The sequence below is a fragment of the Centrocercus urophasianus genome, unplaced genomic scaffold, assembly GCF_019232065.1.
Source record: "Centrocercus urophasianus isolate 14NV4802_14NV808 unplaced genomic scaffold, USGS_Curo_1.0 seq_19, whole genome shotgun sequence".
Taxonomy (NCBI): domain Eukaryota; kingdom Metazoa; phylum Chordata; class Aves; order Galliformes; family Phasianidae; genus Centrocercus; species Centrocercus urophasianus.
Window position 1 is genome coordinate 10,727,597 of NW_024884744.1, and position 17,159 is coordinate 10,744,755.

Sequence of the window (17,159 nt, forward strand, 5' to 3'; positions counted from 1 at the left end):
TATTATAGCAGGAGCTGCTCAGTTTGGTAAAAGAATGATTTTAGAATGGCCTTTGATTAAAAGCACACATAAGTCAACCCTGGGACAGAGCACTGACCATTAGTCTATAAAGAGAAGACAGAAGAAGAAAATAGCTTCAAAGCCCCCAACTCAGATTGAAAGTATAGACTTCCAGGTTCTACAGTCTAAGGCCATATTCCAGGACTTAAATACCTATGGTTTGGTTATGGTGTTAGAGAAGATGACTGCTCAGTCACATTAGTAGGACTGTCTCTCAAATGCTCCTTCCATCAGTAGTTCAAACAAAAAATCAATTAGGAATCTGAAAAAGGTAGATGACTGGTGGCATTTGCTGTCAGGAGTAAAAGATCCTACTGTAGTTACGGAAGTGAATGAAACCCACATGTGGTGATATTTCACAGATTATCACATAAATAGTATTTAGGTGTTTTTTCAGACCATGGGAATAGACAAATGCTTAAAGACTTCTGTAAAATACAGTATTTTCCCTGAGTAGCGGGAGGGGTGTGAGAGCAGAATGTATTTTCTCAGGGGATCTCAATGGAAAAGAATCTGATTTTTAGGTCCATTTTTAAATATGACAGGTGTTCAGGTAGTAACTGCAGTAACAGAGACATACCAGCTGGTACATGAAGAGATGCTTCTATTCCCTAAATTGAGTGACTTGAGTAGTCAGGAAATAACAGAGCTCAGAGGAGTTAAATGCTCTATTTAATCCCTGGATATGAGTAGCCTTGAGAGTTATGGCTCAAACTAAAGCTTTATGAAATTTACTGTTGTCCACTATACTGCTGAAAATGAGGTTTAGATCCATGTAATGAAAACTAGATTTGAAAAGATGTGATCCCTCCTGCAGCCTTATATCTTCCCTGGCCAGCCCAAGCTTTCTAACCAGCTCCTCCCTGTTTTCTCTTTTCTGTCTTAAATTGCACAAAGGTGAGAGGACAGAACATACGTGGTTCTGCCTCTGATGAAACTTGAAAGCAGTGCCTCAGCAACTTTTATCTGCCATGACATAGCTGCATTGTACATACTTAGGGGTTTTATCTTTTCCATGCTCCTCTTTTCCATGACCTCCCTGCTGCCCTCTGTCGCCTACTAGTGATCTTCAGGGCTTTGAACAGAGCTAAGCTGTTTTCATAAAAACTAGCAGACAGCTCTGCACTGCTGCTGTAATTCTGTTTAGATACTAAAGGCAGCCAAAATCAGAAAGATTAGTTTCCAGCACATCTGGATGTCTTTATACCCCCAGAAGAAGGATTACAGAACAAAGCACATTTAGGTCTGTATGATCGCATCAGCCCTATGCTCAAGACAAGCCTGCAATATTTGACTTCCCAAGTGAGATAAGTGCAGGGTGGCCTACTAGTCTTGCCCATCAGTCCCAAATGCCAGTCATCATCTCACAGTGCAAGAAAATTCTTGGTAATCAGTACTCTCCAGTGTCAGACTCTCATGCAACAGCTTTCCTAATTTTCAGGAGCAAACAGTAAAAATGGAAGCATCGGGATAATTTTTATAATATTTTTGTCCTTTTTAGTGATCTCATTTTTTCCTTTTTCCTCCAGCAATGTCCTGTCCTGGAGGCAGCATCTACCAAGGCTGTGGAACTAGGTGTCCTTCTACTTGTGTGGGCTCCTCAGCCACTAATAGCTGTAGCTCACTGCCAGTGGAGGGTTGCTTCTGTAAGGACGGCTATGTTCTGAGTGGGGACACATGTGTGCTAGAAAGCAACTGTGGTTGTGTTGATGACGAAAACCGCTATCACGAGGCAAGTTACCATAGACAGTATTTAAAGAAAAGCAAAAACAAGAAAGAACAAATTATCTCAATTTCTATCATTGTGAGAAAAGACACAATTGCTATTTACACTGTTAATAATAGCGAAAAAGATTCACTTTGCCAGCCTTCTTGATCATTGAGTTCTGTGGTCGTAACTGAGTAAATGATCATGTATCGTACACATTCAAATACTAATAATTAGACTGTCCCTTATGACATTACCATCCTATTTATCTTATGGTATATAATTCTACATATTTTTTTCCCCTCAGCTGGGTGAAAGCTGGTTCACCAGTTCTTCCTGCACAGAACGCTGCACTTGCAATGCTAATAATGTGATCACTTGTTCAGTCTGGGAGTGTGGAGTACGAGAGGAATGCAGTGTTAAGGATGGTGTGCTGGGCTGTCATTCCAATGGTAAGTCCTCCCAGAAAATTCTTCCCAGTGTCAATTCCATGGTTAGATTCTTACTGTCTCTCTAACTTTCTCATAAATATCTTTTCATATGTGATGGCAAAGATAATTCCAACTAACTGCTGCTAGTAGTAAGATGCAAGAAGACATGATGATCTGTCTTGTGGTCATTGATTCCCTATGTAATTGATATCTGCAAAAATTGATGCTGCCCAACAGCCTGTAAGGTCCCTTGGATTGTTTTTATCTTGATCATACAAATTCAAGAAACGAATCACCAGTGCTACAAGTTCTAAATTTGGGACTGAGAGCTGTTTCTGAGAGGCTGTTTGTTAGCAAGCTTCTTACGTAATTATGTATACAGATACATATTTATTTACATTCATATCGATACCTGTATTTACTCATATATTTATGTATTCTCTTATTACTGCAAAGGAAAGTTCTGGATTACTCTTAATTAGCATGCATTATGGCTACAACAGCATATGGAAACAGATAAACAGTTGATTTGTTGACAAATTGCCAGTTTGTATGTAATTATTAAATTAAATTTAGGAGATATCTACAGGAAATTTCTCATTTCCGGGTAAATGCCCATTGCTGTGAATCTGAAATACCTCTATGAAAGTTTTTCCTTGTAATAATGATAAGTTGCTGCACTAATACAAATGTCTATGATCAGTTGAGTCCAAGGTGAAATCCAGTCCAGAATCCTTAGAACATTTTTTTCACTTTCAGGCCAAGTAACTTGTCAGGTGGCAGGAGATCCCCACTATTTCACTTTTGATGGATTGATGTACACATTTGTGGGTACCTGCACCTACACCCTGGTTCAGTCTGTCGACAACAGTGTGGACCCAATAACCATCCTTGGCAAGAATGAAGACCGAGGGCTAAGAGGGGCCACTTACCTGAAAGAAGTCTACATAGATGTGTATGACACACGAATCACCCTTCGGAAAAGCAAAGAAATCCTGGTAGGTGTTGGAGCTATTTATTCCAGCAAGAGTCATCTTTAAATCAGCTCACTACAGCAGCTGTAGGAAAAAGGACCTCTATGTTTCATAAGAAACATGTATGTATATCCTTAAAATTTACAGACACCTCCCATAAATTGATGTTGTGGGGAAATATAATTCCTGACAGTTTCCCAAGGCTTGTCTTATAGTTTCGTTGTTCTACTAGCCTATCTTGGAGGGAGAGCCCAGAGCCTCTGGATCTGAGAACTGTTGTCTGAAGAACTGTTGTCTGAACTAAAGAATTTACCTCCCTACTTCATTAGGTATTGTCAGCTCTATCACCTATAGTTAGAGCCCTGCCCAGCTCGCCTCATCTGAAAAGCTGATTTTTGCAACCTGTAGGTGGAATATGTAATAGTGAAAGTGTGAAGAATCTAAAACTGCCAGAGTAATCCTCAGCACTCCAAGGAATGTAGATTCAACATAAAAGCATTCATGGGAGATGGTCCATACTGACAAATGATTTATGTCTCCAGCTGAACAATGAGAGGGTCTACAGTCCAGTGGAGAACCGGGTGCGGGGCGTATCCGTTGGAAATGTTGGCAGTTACCTCGTAGTGGAAACAGACTTTGGTGTGATAGTGAAATATGATGGCGATGATCATCTGGAAATAACTCTCCCACAATCTTACTTCTCAAAGGTAAGATTTACTGTGCAAACATATTGGTATTCTTTCAAAACCATTGCTTGTGTATTTATTTTCACTTTCTTTGTTCTCGTGTTTTGCTACTGCATCTTTCCTCATAGCTGTATTATAACACGCACCATTTTTTTTCCTATTTTTTCTCTTTAAACCAATTTCCTTGTGTTGCAAAGGAGAACTGACAGAAAATGACCCAGCTAGGGGAATACATCCAGCTAACAGAATTAAATGGCTTGAAGTCTTATAGTATCATATCATCTATTTATTTTCTATTGTTGCAGTCAGTATGTCTGAAATATTTAGTACAGGGTTGATTGTCATTAGTGTTTCCACCTCATCATTCCAGAGGCAATGATTAAGAACTTACTGGGGAAGCTGGTGCAGAGCAGATTGTTTTTAGAGTGTAGTTCTTGTTTGCTTGCAGGTACAAGGCTTGTGTGGTAACTTCAACGATAATTATAAAGATGATCTGTCCTTGCCCAATGGTACAATTGTCAGTGTCACACAGTTTGGAAATAGCTGGAAAGTGGAAGAAGACAGTGATGCAGGGTAAGCATTACTTCATACCTTCCATCTTTCTTTGGAACACTCTTCCTCTACTTGCCTTGTCTATTTTACAACTTTGTAACATAGGAACAGTGTGTATGAGATTTTTCTCTTCTACAGTTAAAAGTTCAAAAGAAAAAAACTTCACCACCAGAAATCACCATACAGGCCAGATGGAAATCACAGCCATTTTACTGATCCTCACACACACTTGGGGAATTAAGCTTTGGAGTAGCCCACAGTGTGGACACAGCCTATGTTTACTTTACACTGAAAAGAGTACTTAGGACAGGAGGATGGAGTTCAGGAACAGTGATGACCAGATGTCCCCTAAAGTACAGAGAGCCTAGCATGGTAACACAGTTTGTACAACCATGGGTTTACCAGCCAAAGCCCATGCCACAGTGTCCACAGAAGGCAAGCAGTGCACGCCTATGGGTTGCAGCCAGGTTCAGGGAAGAGTCCAGATCACCACACAACTTTGCAGAGATGAGGCAGGTCCACAGTCAAGCTGGGAAATCAGTCCTATCATCAGGATCAGGTTGAGTGCCAAGAAGCAGCATGGTGATTGCTGTGCAGATCTACTGCTGCTATTCTTACACTTGTAGACAGGAGTAAGACTGCAGGCTCCATCACTATTTATTCAGTACCTTTCAGTAGCAATAAACTTTCCAGCTCCTTTCTCAGTCTCACGTATGTCCTTGAAACTCAAGTGCAGATGTTTTTGTGCTTTCTTGCAGTTGCTTATCAGACTCAAGAGAAGATGATGTTCCTCCTTGCACTGATGAGAATAAACCAATCATTGAAAGCCAGTGCAATGTCCTAAAATCAGACAAATTCAAAGCATGTCATGATCTGGTGGAGCCTGAAGACTTCATAAAAATCTGCACCTATGACATGTGTCAGTATGATGGCATGAAGTCTGCTCTTTGCGACATAGTTCAGTTCTATGTGGACACCTGCAGGAATCAAGGCATCACCATTACATGGAGGAATAGCACATTCTGTCGTAAGTGCACAAAAAAAATGAAAAAATAAAACAACAGAAGATTGGATGGCTGGCGGCATAAGACAAACGAGCATTATTAGGTAGACAAGTTATATGAAGGATAATTAAGACAAAATTTTCAAAATAAGCAATTCTATTGTTCTGATTTTATTACTTGGCTCTGTTGCTGAACTGTTTGCAAGCTGAACTAAACCCAATGATAACAACTAGATGAGTTGTGGATGACAGTGTGGAGTTAGGATGGTTTTCGTAGCCAAATGAATGTCTTGAGATACTTCAGTGAGTCTAAAATGGAGAAATAATAGAATCACAGCATCATTTATGTTGGAAAAGATCTTCAAGATCATCAAGTCCAACTATGATAACAGTAATACAATCAGAAACAAAAAACAAAATGGGAAACTGAACACAGGGATCAAAGCCACTCACTGACAGTTCAGACAGTTGCTTATTAAGGGCCAAGTTCTTGCCACACTCCATCCACTCAACAAAAATACCATCTAATTATGAAAAAAAGAAAGAAAAGAAGGTAAAGATTTTGTTTGATGAGCAAAATGATCTATAAGAAGATGGTCCTACACCATTATTTTACAGGTCAAGTTGAAGATATCAGGCAAGAACATCTGTTTTAATGTGTTTAATAACACTGCTTCTATTCTCTTCACCCACACAGCATTGCCCTGTCCATCCCACAGCCATTACACGGCCTGTGCCTCTGCCTGCCCATCAACGTGCAATGACATCTTTGCCTCATCCCTTTGTGAGAAGACAGACTCATGCACAGAGGGCTGTGAGTGTGATAATAATTATGTGCTCAGTAATGACAAGTGTGTTCCACTCAGCAACTGTGGCTGCAGGGACGATGACAACAATTACTACAGTGTAAGTAGTTCATTGTAGAGTAAATCTCTGACAGCAAAACTTGCAGGAAATTGGTCCTGTGTCCAACAGGATGAGAAAGGAAAGTCTTCAGAGTCTACCATTTTAAATACATTTCATTTTTTAGCAAAAGCTGTGGGCTTAAGTTGTTAGAGGATGCAGGAATGTGGTAATTTGCACCTTGAAGCCAACATTGAGGCATACTGGAAACCTGGTAACAGTTAATTGGGTGGTCTATCCTATTCCTATTATGTGTTCTAATTCCCTTGTGGAAAATAAATGGACTGAGATTGCCCCTCTCCCAGTTTCTTGGTAAGATTACACCTAGATTGAGCAGCTGTGGAATGGCCAGCAGGATGCACCTAGCCACTCTCCTTTCATTTTGCTACTGACTTCCTATTGCTCAGCACCTTGGTAATATAGCATAATTTGTGTCCAGGCTGGGGATACCTGGATTACTCCGCACTGCACCAAAAGATGTGAATGTCAGCAGAATGGTGTCATCAAATGTCAGAGTTACGGATGTGATTCTAAAGAAACCTGCGTGATCAAAAGTGGAAAATACAAGTGCAATCCAACAGGTACGTTCAGGCAGATCTTCATCTGCTATTACATGAAGACTAGAGAAGGAGGAGGGATGTGAGTGTGCATTCTTTCTTCTGTGGCACTTCCAACCTTTACAACATGAAGAGGCAGTTCTGACAGTACTGTTGATGACACATTATTAAGCACAAAAAAGGCCTCATTTCTCAGAATAGGAAATTACAGTACGAAACAGGGAATTTGAAGAAAAGAGTAGAACAAGAGTTTGAAAATTGATGTACACCTAGAAACTTGGCAGGTCATTCTCGCTGATTTAAATATATATATATATATATATATATCCACCTGCATTTACCAAAAGTAAAAGTCTATTACGTACATCTATGAGTCCTTTGGCAATCAATTTTTTATTTTCTCCTGCATAGTGATTTGAAAATATGACAAGTAGAGGCAAAACAGGACAGAGCAGATACTTAATAGCCAACAGACACTTATTAGCCAATCTTGGTGCTTTTCATCCAGTACTTGCTTTGGCTAAGTTCTTACATTGAGGTGTCAGGCCTGCTGTGTTATAGTTAATCCCATGTTCTTACTGTAAATTGGACAGTTTAGTAGGTATCTTGTTGCCTAATGCCTCTACACTTCAATTTTCAAGAATAGGATGGCATATGTCCTATTGTATTAATGACCAGTGCGGGAGCATAGAGCAAATCCAGCTACCCCTTGCTCCCTTTTCACAGAGTGTCACAGTTGAAGCACCACAGCAGTCTTAAGGAATTGGCTTTGCACACTGTAGTCAAAGAGAATACTTAGATGATAGTCATTGCATCTGAAAGGTCTGGTGAACCCAATGACCAGTTTAGTAACCTCAAAAGAGATCAGTGTTACAGCAGTTACACAGTCTAACTTCAAAATTAGGCACTGCTTGTCATGTTCAAATAATTTTGTTGTAATATATTGCTGAGGATTATGAAACCAACACCTTTACAAGCCCACTGCAAGCCATGCTGTGTTGCAGTCATTCCTCTGCTGAGGACCGATGTGTACAGCTTAGTGCCTACAAAGGTAATAAACCCTACTGCCGTGCTTCGGTTCTATTGGTTCCCACTGGTTCTCAGCAGAAGAATGAGTTTCTCTGCTTGGCTCTCCATCTGAGTGCCCATTTGCTAGGGTGATGCCTGAGCACACATTTTTACTTAGAGAGGTTTGCATGTCAGCAGCAATTATTTTTATCTAATCTGTATTAAACAGATTTATGCATAAGATTTGGAAGGCAATGAAACACCTTTTCTTTAGGTTTTGGGAAGTGCCGGATCATAGGCGATCCACATTATATCACATTCGATGGTTTGGTGCACCACTTCCAAGGGAAATACACGTACATTCTGACTCAGACCATCCCTGACCTACCTGACACTCTGACACAGTTCAGTGTTGAAGGCATGAACTATCCTCTTCGTCTGAATCGACGCATTACTTACCTGAAAGAGGTCATCATCAACGTTTACAATCACGAAGTGCGATTCAGGCAAGGCAAGCAGATACTGGTAAGTCTCTCACTGACTGCAGAGCACAGACAAAGGTTCTCCTTTGTAGTAAAACAGATAAATAAAAGGCTTGTTCTAAAGAATGTAAGTATTACATCTAACAGTGTTATTACAAAAGTACTGTGGGGCAAAATTGTGGCTTTAGTTGTGTTCTTTTTTTTCTAATGCTGTGAAAGATAGATTCTATTTAAAAAGAATAAATAAATGGACATCTAGGAATAAAATACCAAATATCCAAAACTTACAATAAAGCCACACAAAGTACGATCAGTGGTAGGGACAAGAGTGAATTATGCTGGGAAAACTTCATTTCTGTCCTCTTTGTTGGTCCACAATAGCATACATTGGCTCATAAATGCATATTTGTTCAGCAATGGAAATCTCTCAGGAATGACAATGATGTAAGAACACTGTGTCCAGATCACTTTCCTTAATATGTGATTTTGTTACTTTAAAAGTTGAATACTGCATTTTTTACCCGGTTAAAATATCACGTATTTATCATAAAGCCAGAAAAGAGGAATGCTCCTTTGCAGTATTTACCTGTATCAAAGCCACGTATGAATTTGGCATGTATATTGTAAGTATTAACTTATTCTTTCCCTTTTAGTTGGATGGTGTAAGGGTGAGAGCCCCTGTTCGTCCTCATGACGGTATTCGTATCTATCAGAGGACAACAAGAATTTACCTGGAGACAGATTTTGGCTTATACCTGAGCTTTGATGGTGATCAAAATGCAAGTAAGTGATACTAAAACAATCTGCAGGAATATTTATGCACTGTGTCAAATAATGTTATCATTACCAAGTAGGCCTAAACTCAAGGTAAGATTAGAAATTTTCACCCTTTAAGCCTGTGGTTTTTTTGTGACACGATCTTCCAGAAAACTGAAACAAAAATTATTTCTCATGGAAGTTGGCACTTCTTTATCTGGTCCACCTGAATTTAGGAGAAATTCTATGTGGAGTCAGACTGTTCTGCTATTTCTAATGTTAAGCAAGGCTTGAGTGATGGAAACAAAAGCAAATGACTTTAAGCTGCTGATCAGAAAGATAGGGGCAAGTGTGGATCTGCCCCTTTCCCAGCTTAACCCAGTTACACGACTGAGGTCCCCAAGCTGAACAACTGAGAGTGCGTTCTTTTACGTGCTTCCTCTCAAGCGTGTTCCAGATAATCTCATTCTTTAGTGTTTCTCAGCAGGACTTCTGTATCATGCATACAGAACTCATTCATGTAAGCTGAAAACACATTACCTCCTCTATTCAAAGTGGAGTTGCCCCTGCTTTACGATGTAACACAGCCATGGTTTTTCTGATGATTTCAAATCCTGCATTACACTACCAGCTGCAGTCTGAATCATGGAATTCAGTACTTCACACTTCTTTCCACCTCCTCCACATACCTGGAAGAAAATATTTCTTTGTAATGGCTATTTTTTCCTTTGAACTTTCCTAGATATAAAGCTGGCCAACACCTACAACAACAGAGTAGAAGGTTTGTGTGGTAACTTTGACAGGAGATCTAGAAATGACTTCACAAACCCAGATGGTGTTTGGCTGAAGAATGTGAACGCATTTGGTGAGAGCTGGAAGGTTCCTGTGCAAAGAACCTCTCGTTTCAGGTACCTAGTTTTCTAATTAATATCCCTGGCAAGCACAGCCACTGGAAGTCAGGAAATTAAGCCATAGTTAATACCCAGGTCTAACTATGCAGTCAGGTTTCTGTTACTTCTTCTTTCTTTGGTCTTCCAAGGAGTTTTCCTGCTCAACACTAAGGTGCAATACCAGTGCCTTTCCATCTTGCCAAAAGAGGCCTGAGCTGTCACTGCATTGCTTTAGCTCAGTGTGCTTCTTTGGAGTCACAGCCATTACAACAGCTAGGGCACAGGTATATACGGTATCTGCCAAGCTCTTGGGTCCTGGCAAAGGTTAAATGCATCATTTGCTGGATGGGCAGGCAGATCCTGGTTTAGTGTCATCCCTCCCTCTGGAACATGAAGGCACTTTCAAAATCCATCAAGATGAATTCACGGTTCCTTACAGAAGAGATTCTTCTGCTATCTAACTTCCCTATTTTCATGACTACATCGTGTTTTCTGCTAGTACAAAAAAAACCTGGGACATTCTTTTGAATCACAATCAGTGTGATATTTGTGATCAGGCCAAGCTGCCCTAATTAGTCCATACAGAACACTGAAACAGGGAACTAAGTTTTCTTCTCTCCTTCCAGCTTTTCAATTTGCTTTGAAAGGTTTTCGAGGTTGCTTAACCACCAACAGAAATCATTATATTATTTGTATTTCTTTTCAGTATGTAAATAGAATTGTATTAGCCATCAGGATACAATTTAGCCGTGAAAACCTGTCCAGCAGAATAGCTGAAAGCAGCATGTAGGCTAATATTGAGCATAGAGAGGCTCTGGAAAGTTATGCCTGGAGAATTCTGACACTTCAGGCATGTAGCCAGTTCTCCAGTGAAAGTGAACATACCTCCAAGAAATGGTGGTCTACTACGCTGCCTAGCATTCAGTTATTATTGAATGGCTTAGGTGAAGGAGGCCTGCATGAAACCTGTGTCATATCGAATGTCCATGGAGATAACAACAGCTATTCTTTCAGATTTAAAAACTCATATATCTCTAAAATGGTAGGAATTGTTCTAGTACCTCTTTGATTTACTTTATATACCCACTTCACATTCAGTATAAAAATTGAGAAAGAAATAAGCTGACAATTCTATCACAAGGCAGAGATGCTGTTACTTGCAAACTAGTGCTATGAATGCTGGATGTGCAGAGATCTGATGGTTTCATAATGACTTCATTTCCAGCCGAGAAGCTGTTGTGGAAGATGAGAGTGATGAGGAACCAGATACAGGACTCTATCAAGGCTGCAGTGAAAATGAGCTGATGCAAGAAAACAGCACTTCTAAATGTCAAATCCTGACTGCATTGGACGGTCCTTTTGCAAATTGTCATTCTGAAGTCCCACCAGAGCCCTACCACTCGTAAGTGTCTGCTGCAATCTGGGCAATTTTAATCTGCACTTCCAAAACAATTTTGGAGCTTGTCTCTAATAAGAACTGTATATCTTCAGTTTCCAGGAACAGAGGATAGTAAATGTCTTCGGAGAACTGTCCAGAGCTTCTATTAGTTATATGTTTAGTTCCCCTTATTATTTTTTTTTTTTAATTAAGATTTGTTTTCTCTCTATTTAGTTTCACTTTTCTGTTATCTCTAGAAAGTAGCTTTCCTCTTTACCTAAGGCAGCAGCACTGAACATTATACCTGTAGGTTGGGATCTCCAGTGTGCTCAGAGTTCTCATTCACATTCAGTGATAATTTAGTCAGTACCTGCCCCTATTAGATTCCTTTCAGAAATTGTAGTTTTGTAAAATGCAGTCTTCAAGTCAGAGCTGCAGAGACTAAAGCTGTCAGTGACAGTTCTTCAGTCTTTCACAGAGTGGTGCAAAAAAACAGCTTAGTGAAGAATAACTTACATGGCAGTGGCAAGAAATTTCCCTCTGTTCATCTGGCCTCCTATGTACACAGTTCCCACACACCTGGTTTTGAACCATATGAAACCTGTTGATTAATTCTTAGGATCATCATTCATCCATCATCAGTCAAAGAATGGCCAAGCAGCTGCCGGATTTCTTTATTCATGTAGTTGTAAGTCATGTACAATGAAAGGTGGTGCCCACTTCAAAGCCTCTCTTAGCTGTGAGAGGAACGTGAAAGTGCCTTAAACCAAACAAATGGACCATTGACTTCAGGGTCTATATCCTGATTCTTAATGTAAGCCCACCTTTCTCCTCACCCTAGAATTTGATTGGGCAGCCCATTTTACTTTCTTAGTGGCTGCTTTATTTTTCTGAGATACTGTATATTTGCAGATCCCATTCACCTCAGTTCTCAGTGCCTCTGAAAATCAGGCCACTGATACTCAGATGATCAGCAAAGTTGAGAAGGGTAGCACCAGCAAACAAAAAATAAAAGGTATAGTGCATGAATGCTTTCTCATGTTGCATACAGGAACTGTGTCTTTGATATGTGTGTGGAAGAAGATGCTGCTGAGACGTTATGTCGCCATCTGAAAGAGTACGTGCTTGCTTGTCAGGAGCAAGGAGTCAATATGGAAGGCTGGAGGCAACAGACTGCTTGTGGTAAGTACAGGAAGAAAATGAAAGTGTGGTTTCTGGCTAAAGGACTCTCAAAATGTGAGATTAGAAGTTTTTGCTAGAAGCTTTGCATGTCAAAGCTTCTTGGTCTTACAAACATACAAAAAAGGTCTTACAAACATTGATGCACACTTCAATCTTGTTCGTAGTTTAGCACGCACACTTCCTCTTCTGTTGCTGCCTCTGAGTCTTATGTTGATGTTTTGTACTAGACTCCACCTTAGAAAGTTACTTAGGGGAGTAGAGTAGTCAGCTCCCCTGCCATGAGAAGTTCCATGAGAAAAATAAAACATCTCCATTCCCAACTGGTCTTTCAGACTGAAAAATGCTGAAACAGAATTTACAATAATCTCAAACCTCTTTTTCCAAACATTTTTTTCCCAAGCTGAGTGGTTAATCCAGGCCATACTTACCTTGCATCACCCATGGGTAGAGGATTTTGTATTTCTGAAATACGCTTCTCAGAGCTGTGAAACTACTCTGATGCTTTCAGCTACTCTGTATGTGTGAGAAGTAATTTGATACCAGTGAAAACCTGGACTCTGAGCACAGCATATGAATAGCTTTGAGAATGGATTTCCTTACTGTCTGGTCATTCACTTACAACTTCATTACCATTATATCTGTATGAATATTTCTGTGTATGTGTGCTCACCATTTTGCCCTTACAAAACAGCACTGAGGAGGCAATGTGTAGCTGCAACCTGTTATAACTGGACTCTCCTTATTTCTACAGAGATGTCGTGTCCATCCAACAGCAAATACAACTCATGCATGACTGCATGCCCAGCATCCTGCAGCGACATGACCAGCCCCTCCGAGTGTGAATCGCCTTGTGTTGAAGGCTGTGAATGTCTCCCTGGCTACATTCTAAGTGACTCTGACTGCGTGCCTTACAGAGAATGTGGCTGCACATACCTCGACAAATATTATGAGGTACAATGTCTCAGCAGGCCAGACAGCCCCAGAAGTGCTAAACAATATTTTCTTGTGCTAATTATTTTGATAATCTCTTTGTTCTCCTCAGCATGTAACTTTGAAACAAAGAGCAATTTATTTAATAATATTCTGGTCTCTGGAGGTAGGGAAGAGAGAATGTATTGCTCAGTCTGCCTCTGAAACCCTGCCTGTCAGAATACTTTGCAGGCACTTGGGGGAAGAATATGATTACACTCTGACCTCCTTGTTAATTTTTCATCTTTATTACTGTAAACAGCCAGAATAGGTTCTAAAATGTATAATACACCAGTCATAGAAAAATTCCCTTGGACACCATGGTCCCTCTCCTTTCAGTGAAGAGTGGCACAGAAGGGGCTGAGTCTGTAATGTTGGCTGCAGCATGAAGAGAACCCCAGCGAGGTTGGATTCTGAGGAATCCAGAGATCCCACACTTCCAGCTGTGGGATAAAAAGCTTTGTAGTCGTTTTGGCAGTGAAGATTTGATATAGACAAAGCCTAAAGCAAGTAAAGAAGGTGTTATGGGAGGAGGTAGACATTCTAAACAAATGGGGCTTGCCAGAGAAGTGACACATGGCACCTTTGCACATTGTCTTGGAGGCACAACATGATGCATTTGCTACTTTATCTCCAGCAACAGTTAGATACTGTTGTTTGTCCATGTACCCAACCTGGGGCTAGGATCTCACACCTCGAACTTTCATCAATATTCCTTGAGTTTCAAGGAACTGGGTTAATGAGCTGCTTGCTTGCTTTCTGTATTCAAAGTACAAAAAAGAGAGATCTGCCATGTTGTCTTTCATCAAGAAGAATCAGAGTAGCATGGGGCTCTAGTGTTCCATTCACGTTTTTGATACTGATATTTAATATTTTTTAACATTCATCTGCTGTCTTCCAGATTGGAGAAGAGTTCACCACTGATGACTGCTCCCAGAAATGCAAGTGCACAGATAGCTCCACTGTCACCTGCACTAACATAGTGTGTGGTTCTGATGAAATCTGTAACATCGCAAACTACACTCGTGGGTGCTACAGGAGTAAGTGAACCACTAAACCTTCACTGCTAAAAAGTCTTGAGTTACTGCTTATAGGATGTATCTGGGTCTGGGCTATTTGCAGCAGTCTGAACAGAAGAAATAATAAGCTGACTTAAGAAGATTACTGGAGAACTTTCTCTGATGTTTTGTCATAGAAAGCGTTTCTTTCCCATACTCCTGTTATCAAACACAAAACAAATAACAGATCTTAAAATACAGGGCATGTCCAGCAGTAGCAGTGTAATCTAACCAAGAGCAATTCTCTCAGGGCTGGATTACATGAGATTCTCAAGCCTTTCTCCTTCCTTTTTGCTAGCTGGACCATGTATGCCAAGTCCTTGCCAGAATGATGGAATTTGCTCTGAAACAACCAACGGCACCTCTGACGGCTACTACTGTGAATGTACAGAGCTGTACACAGGACAAAGCTGCAACATTGAAAGGATGGGTAATAAAATTAGTTTGGATTTCACTGCCTGAACTACACACACCACTAGTTAAAAAAAAAAAAAAAAAAAAAAAAAAAGAGGTGTGTCATTATGGAGAAGACTGAGCTGGCTCTTAATTTCCATGCTGTGAATCAACAAGGAACTCAGTGGGAGGGGGTGTCAGATCTGTCTGGGACCTCATCACATCTTTTCAAGGGCAGGTTGTGTTTTAGTCCCAGGCAGAGTGGAAGCTGACACTAGAAATATTCCAGTACAGGTTCCTACCAAGTCAGTGACACTATTGGTTCAGGTAGAAACTGGGCCTTGTACCACAAGCTGGGTGGTCAGGTCTGTATTAGTACATTCAAGCAGAAAGAAGGGGGCAGATCCCTCAGCAAACTGATACTAGAAAGCATGGCAGCAGGGCTCTGCAGAGCATACAGGACCTTGGTCTAACACCATTCCAGAAAGCCAGTTCAGTCAGAGAACACAATATAAATCAAGCAGACAAGCACATCTGATTCCACAGAGTGCAATTTCATACTTGAAATAGAGGAGATCCTTCGGTTCTCAGTGCTCTTAGCACTTACAGTGACCAGGCTCATTTCTTCTTCAGATGACACCAGTATCCCAGAGAGCAGTTCTCAGAGCAATACAGTTGCCATCGCTGTTGGAGTTACAGTAGCAGTGGTTGTTGTTGTCATTCTCATCACCTCTACAGTGTATCTCTTCAGGTAAGACTATTCCTGGCTTTGCTACATTCAGCAAGGGCAAGACATACTCACTTCAGCGTCTGCACACCTGCTATCCCACATCTGCAGAAACAAAAAGGAAGTACGGCGTTCAAGACATCATTTGAGGAGTAAGAGGGAAAGCTTTTTTCTACAGGAATGAAGAGGTTCCACTCCTATTACATAAGGCATATGCATCACTATCACAACACTCGGGATTGTTCAGGGTCTGACATGCACACTCACACCACGGTTTGACCTCCCATGGCAGATAAGAAATTAAAGATGGTTGTTGGTGTTTGTTTGTTTGTGTACAGAAGGAGCAGAAAGGCAGATGCAAATATCAGTGCACGGAATTCATCTTTGCACAAGTCTGAGGATACATCAGGTGGTGGAGTACGTGAACACAATTATGGCTACGTAGTGAATGCTGCATTTGACCAAGATGAACCCCGAAATACATACCTGTAGTTAGCGTGTTTTGTTTTGTTGTTCCCAATTCGTATGTATTACTTTCTGCTCTTGTATTTTTAATAATATTTCCAACACTTTCAAAATAATAAATTAATAATTGCATTTACTGAAGGCTTCTGAAGTTTTTCATCTGGAATGTATCTCAGCTCTCATGTTGCAGACTCAAACTGAAGTTAAGTCTTAACTCACATTATACACTGTATCATCCACAGAGGCTGTTGAGGTAACATTAAGTCCAGGCTGAATTCAGAAGCACAGTTGTGCTGTGCCGTCACATCCATACCTCTGATAGAGGCACTTGCAGCAGACTGACAAGGTCAGAATTAATGATAGCATCTCAAGCAGGTTGTCATGACACCACCATACCCAAATACTTAAACAGGAGAGAAACAGATGACTGAGCTGGAAACAGTTCTGCTCTTTTGTCAAGGCATGATTGATTGGGGAGAAAAGAAAAAATAAAACAATATCAAACTGATCTGATAACAGATAACCCACTCCATGCATCCCACTGGGACGTGCCAGTCTGAAAGAAGTAATTATTGGAGTGACAGCAGCGTCCTTGCTGTCTGTCTGGAGTGGACAAGAATGAGGACTGTCATCGGCCCTTGCCTGTGGGTGCTAATGGCAGGCAACAAAATCTTCATCAACAATGAAATCCTGTGAAAAGTTCTCTTGAGGTCTTTGCAAACTTTTAAGCTGTCACACTTACAGATGTGGTTAGAGATTTGCATCAGCTCAGGCTTGGACTCCACTAAGGACTCTTCAATAGTAGAATATCAGAAGTGTTTGTGGCAAGATTTAGGCATTGTACTGATTTTGGCTGAGGTAGACCTGATTTTTATCAGAGCAGCTCCTATAGTGCTATGCTTTGGATTTTTGGGAAAAGAGAAGGGAAGGAAAGGAAAAGGAAAAGGAAAAGGAAAAGGAAAAGGAAAAGGAAAAGG

General features: G+C 40.5%; 1 protein-coding gene across 1 annotated transcript; it reads left to right on the plus strand.

Moving 5' to 3' along the window:
* Positions 1-1,575: 1,575 nt before the first annotated feature.
* Positions 1,576-16,318, plus strand: LOC122161594 (zonadhesin-like). The gene is made up of 18 exons (XM_042821139.1): positions 1,576-1,792; positions 2,076-2,220; positions 2,959-3,197; positions 3,716-3,880; positions 4,308-4,432; positions 5,170-5,438; positions 6,112-6,320; positions 6,757-6,898; positions 8,157-8,407; positions 9,018-9,147; positions 9,863-10,028; positions 11,236-11,412; positions 12,440-12,570; positions 13,322-13,521; positions 14,441-14,579; positions 14,896-15,027; positions 15,624-15,741; positions 16,056-16,318. Exons 1-18 carry the CDS (start codon positions 1,592-1,594, stop codon positions 16,207-16,209), a joined length of 3,093 nt encoding a protein of 1,030 aa, XP_042677073.1. The 5' UTR covers positions 1,576-1,591; the 3' UTR covers positions 16,210-16,318.
* Positions 16,319-17,159: the final 841 nt, after the last annotated feature.

Excerpts from the sequence above, each read along its gene's own strand:
- LOC122161594 (XM_042821139.1), top strand. The coding sequence starts at position 1,592 with ATGTCCTGTCCTGGAGGCAGCATCTACCAAGGCTGTGGAACTAGGTGT. Across the intron at positions 6,321-6,756 it reads ATGACAACAATTACTACAGT|GCTGGGGATACCTGGATTAC; the intron begins GTAAGTAGTTCA and ends ATTTGTGTCCAG. Across the intron at positions 11,413-12,439 it reads CCACCAGAGCCCTACCACTC|GAACTGTGTCTTTGATATGT; the intron begins GTAAGTGTCTGC and ends TGTTGCATACAG.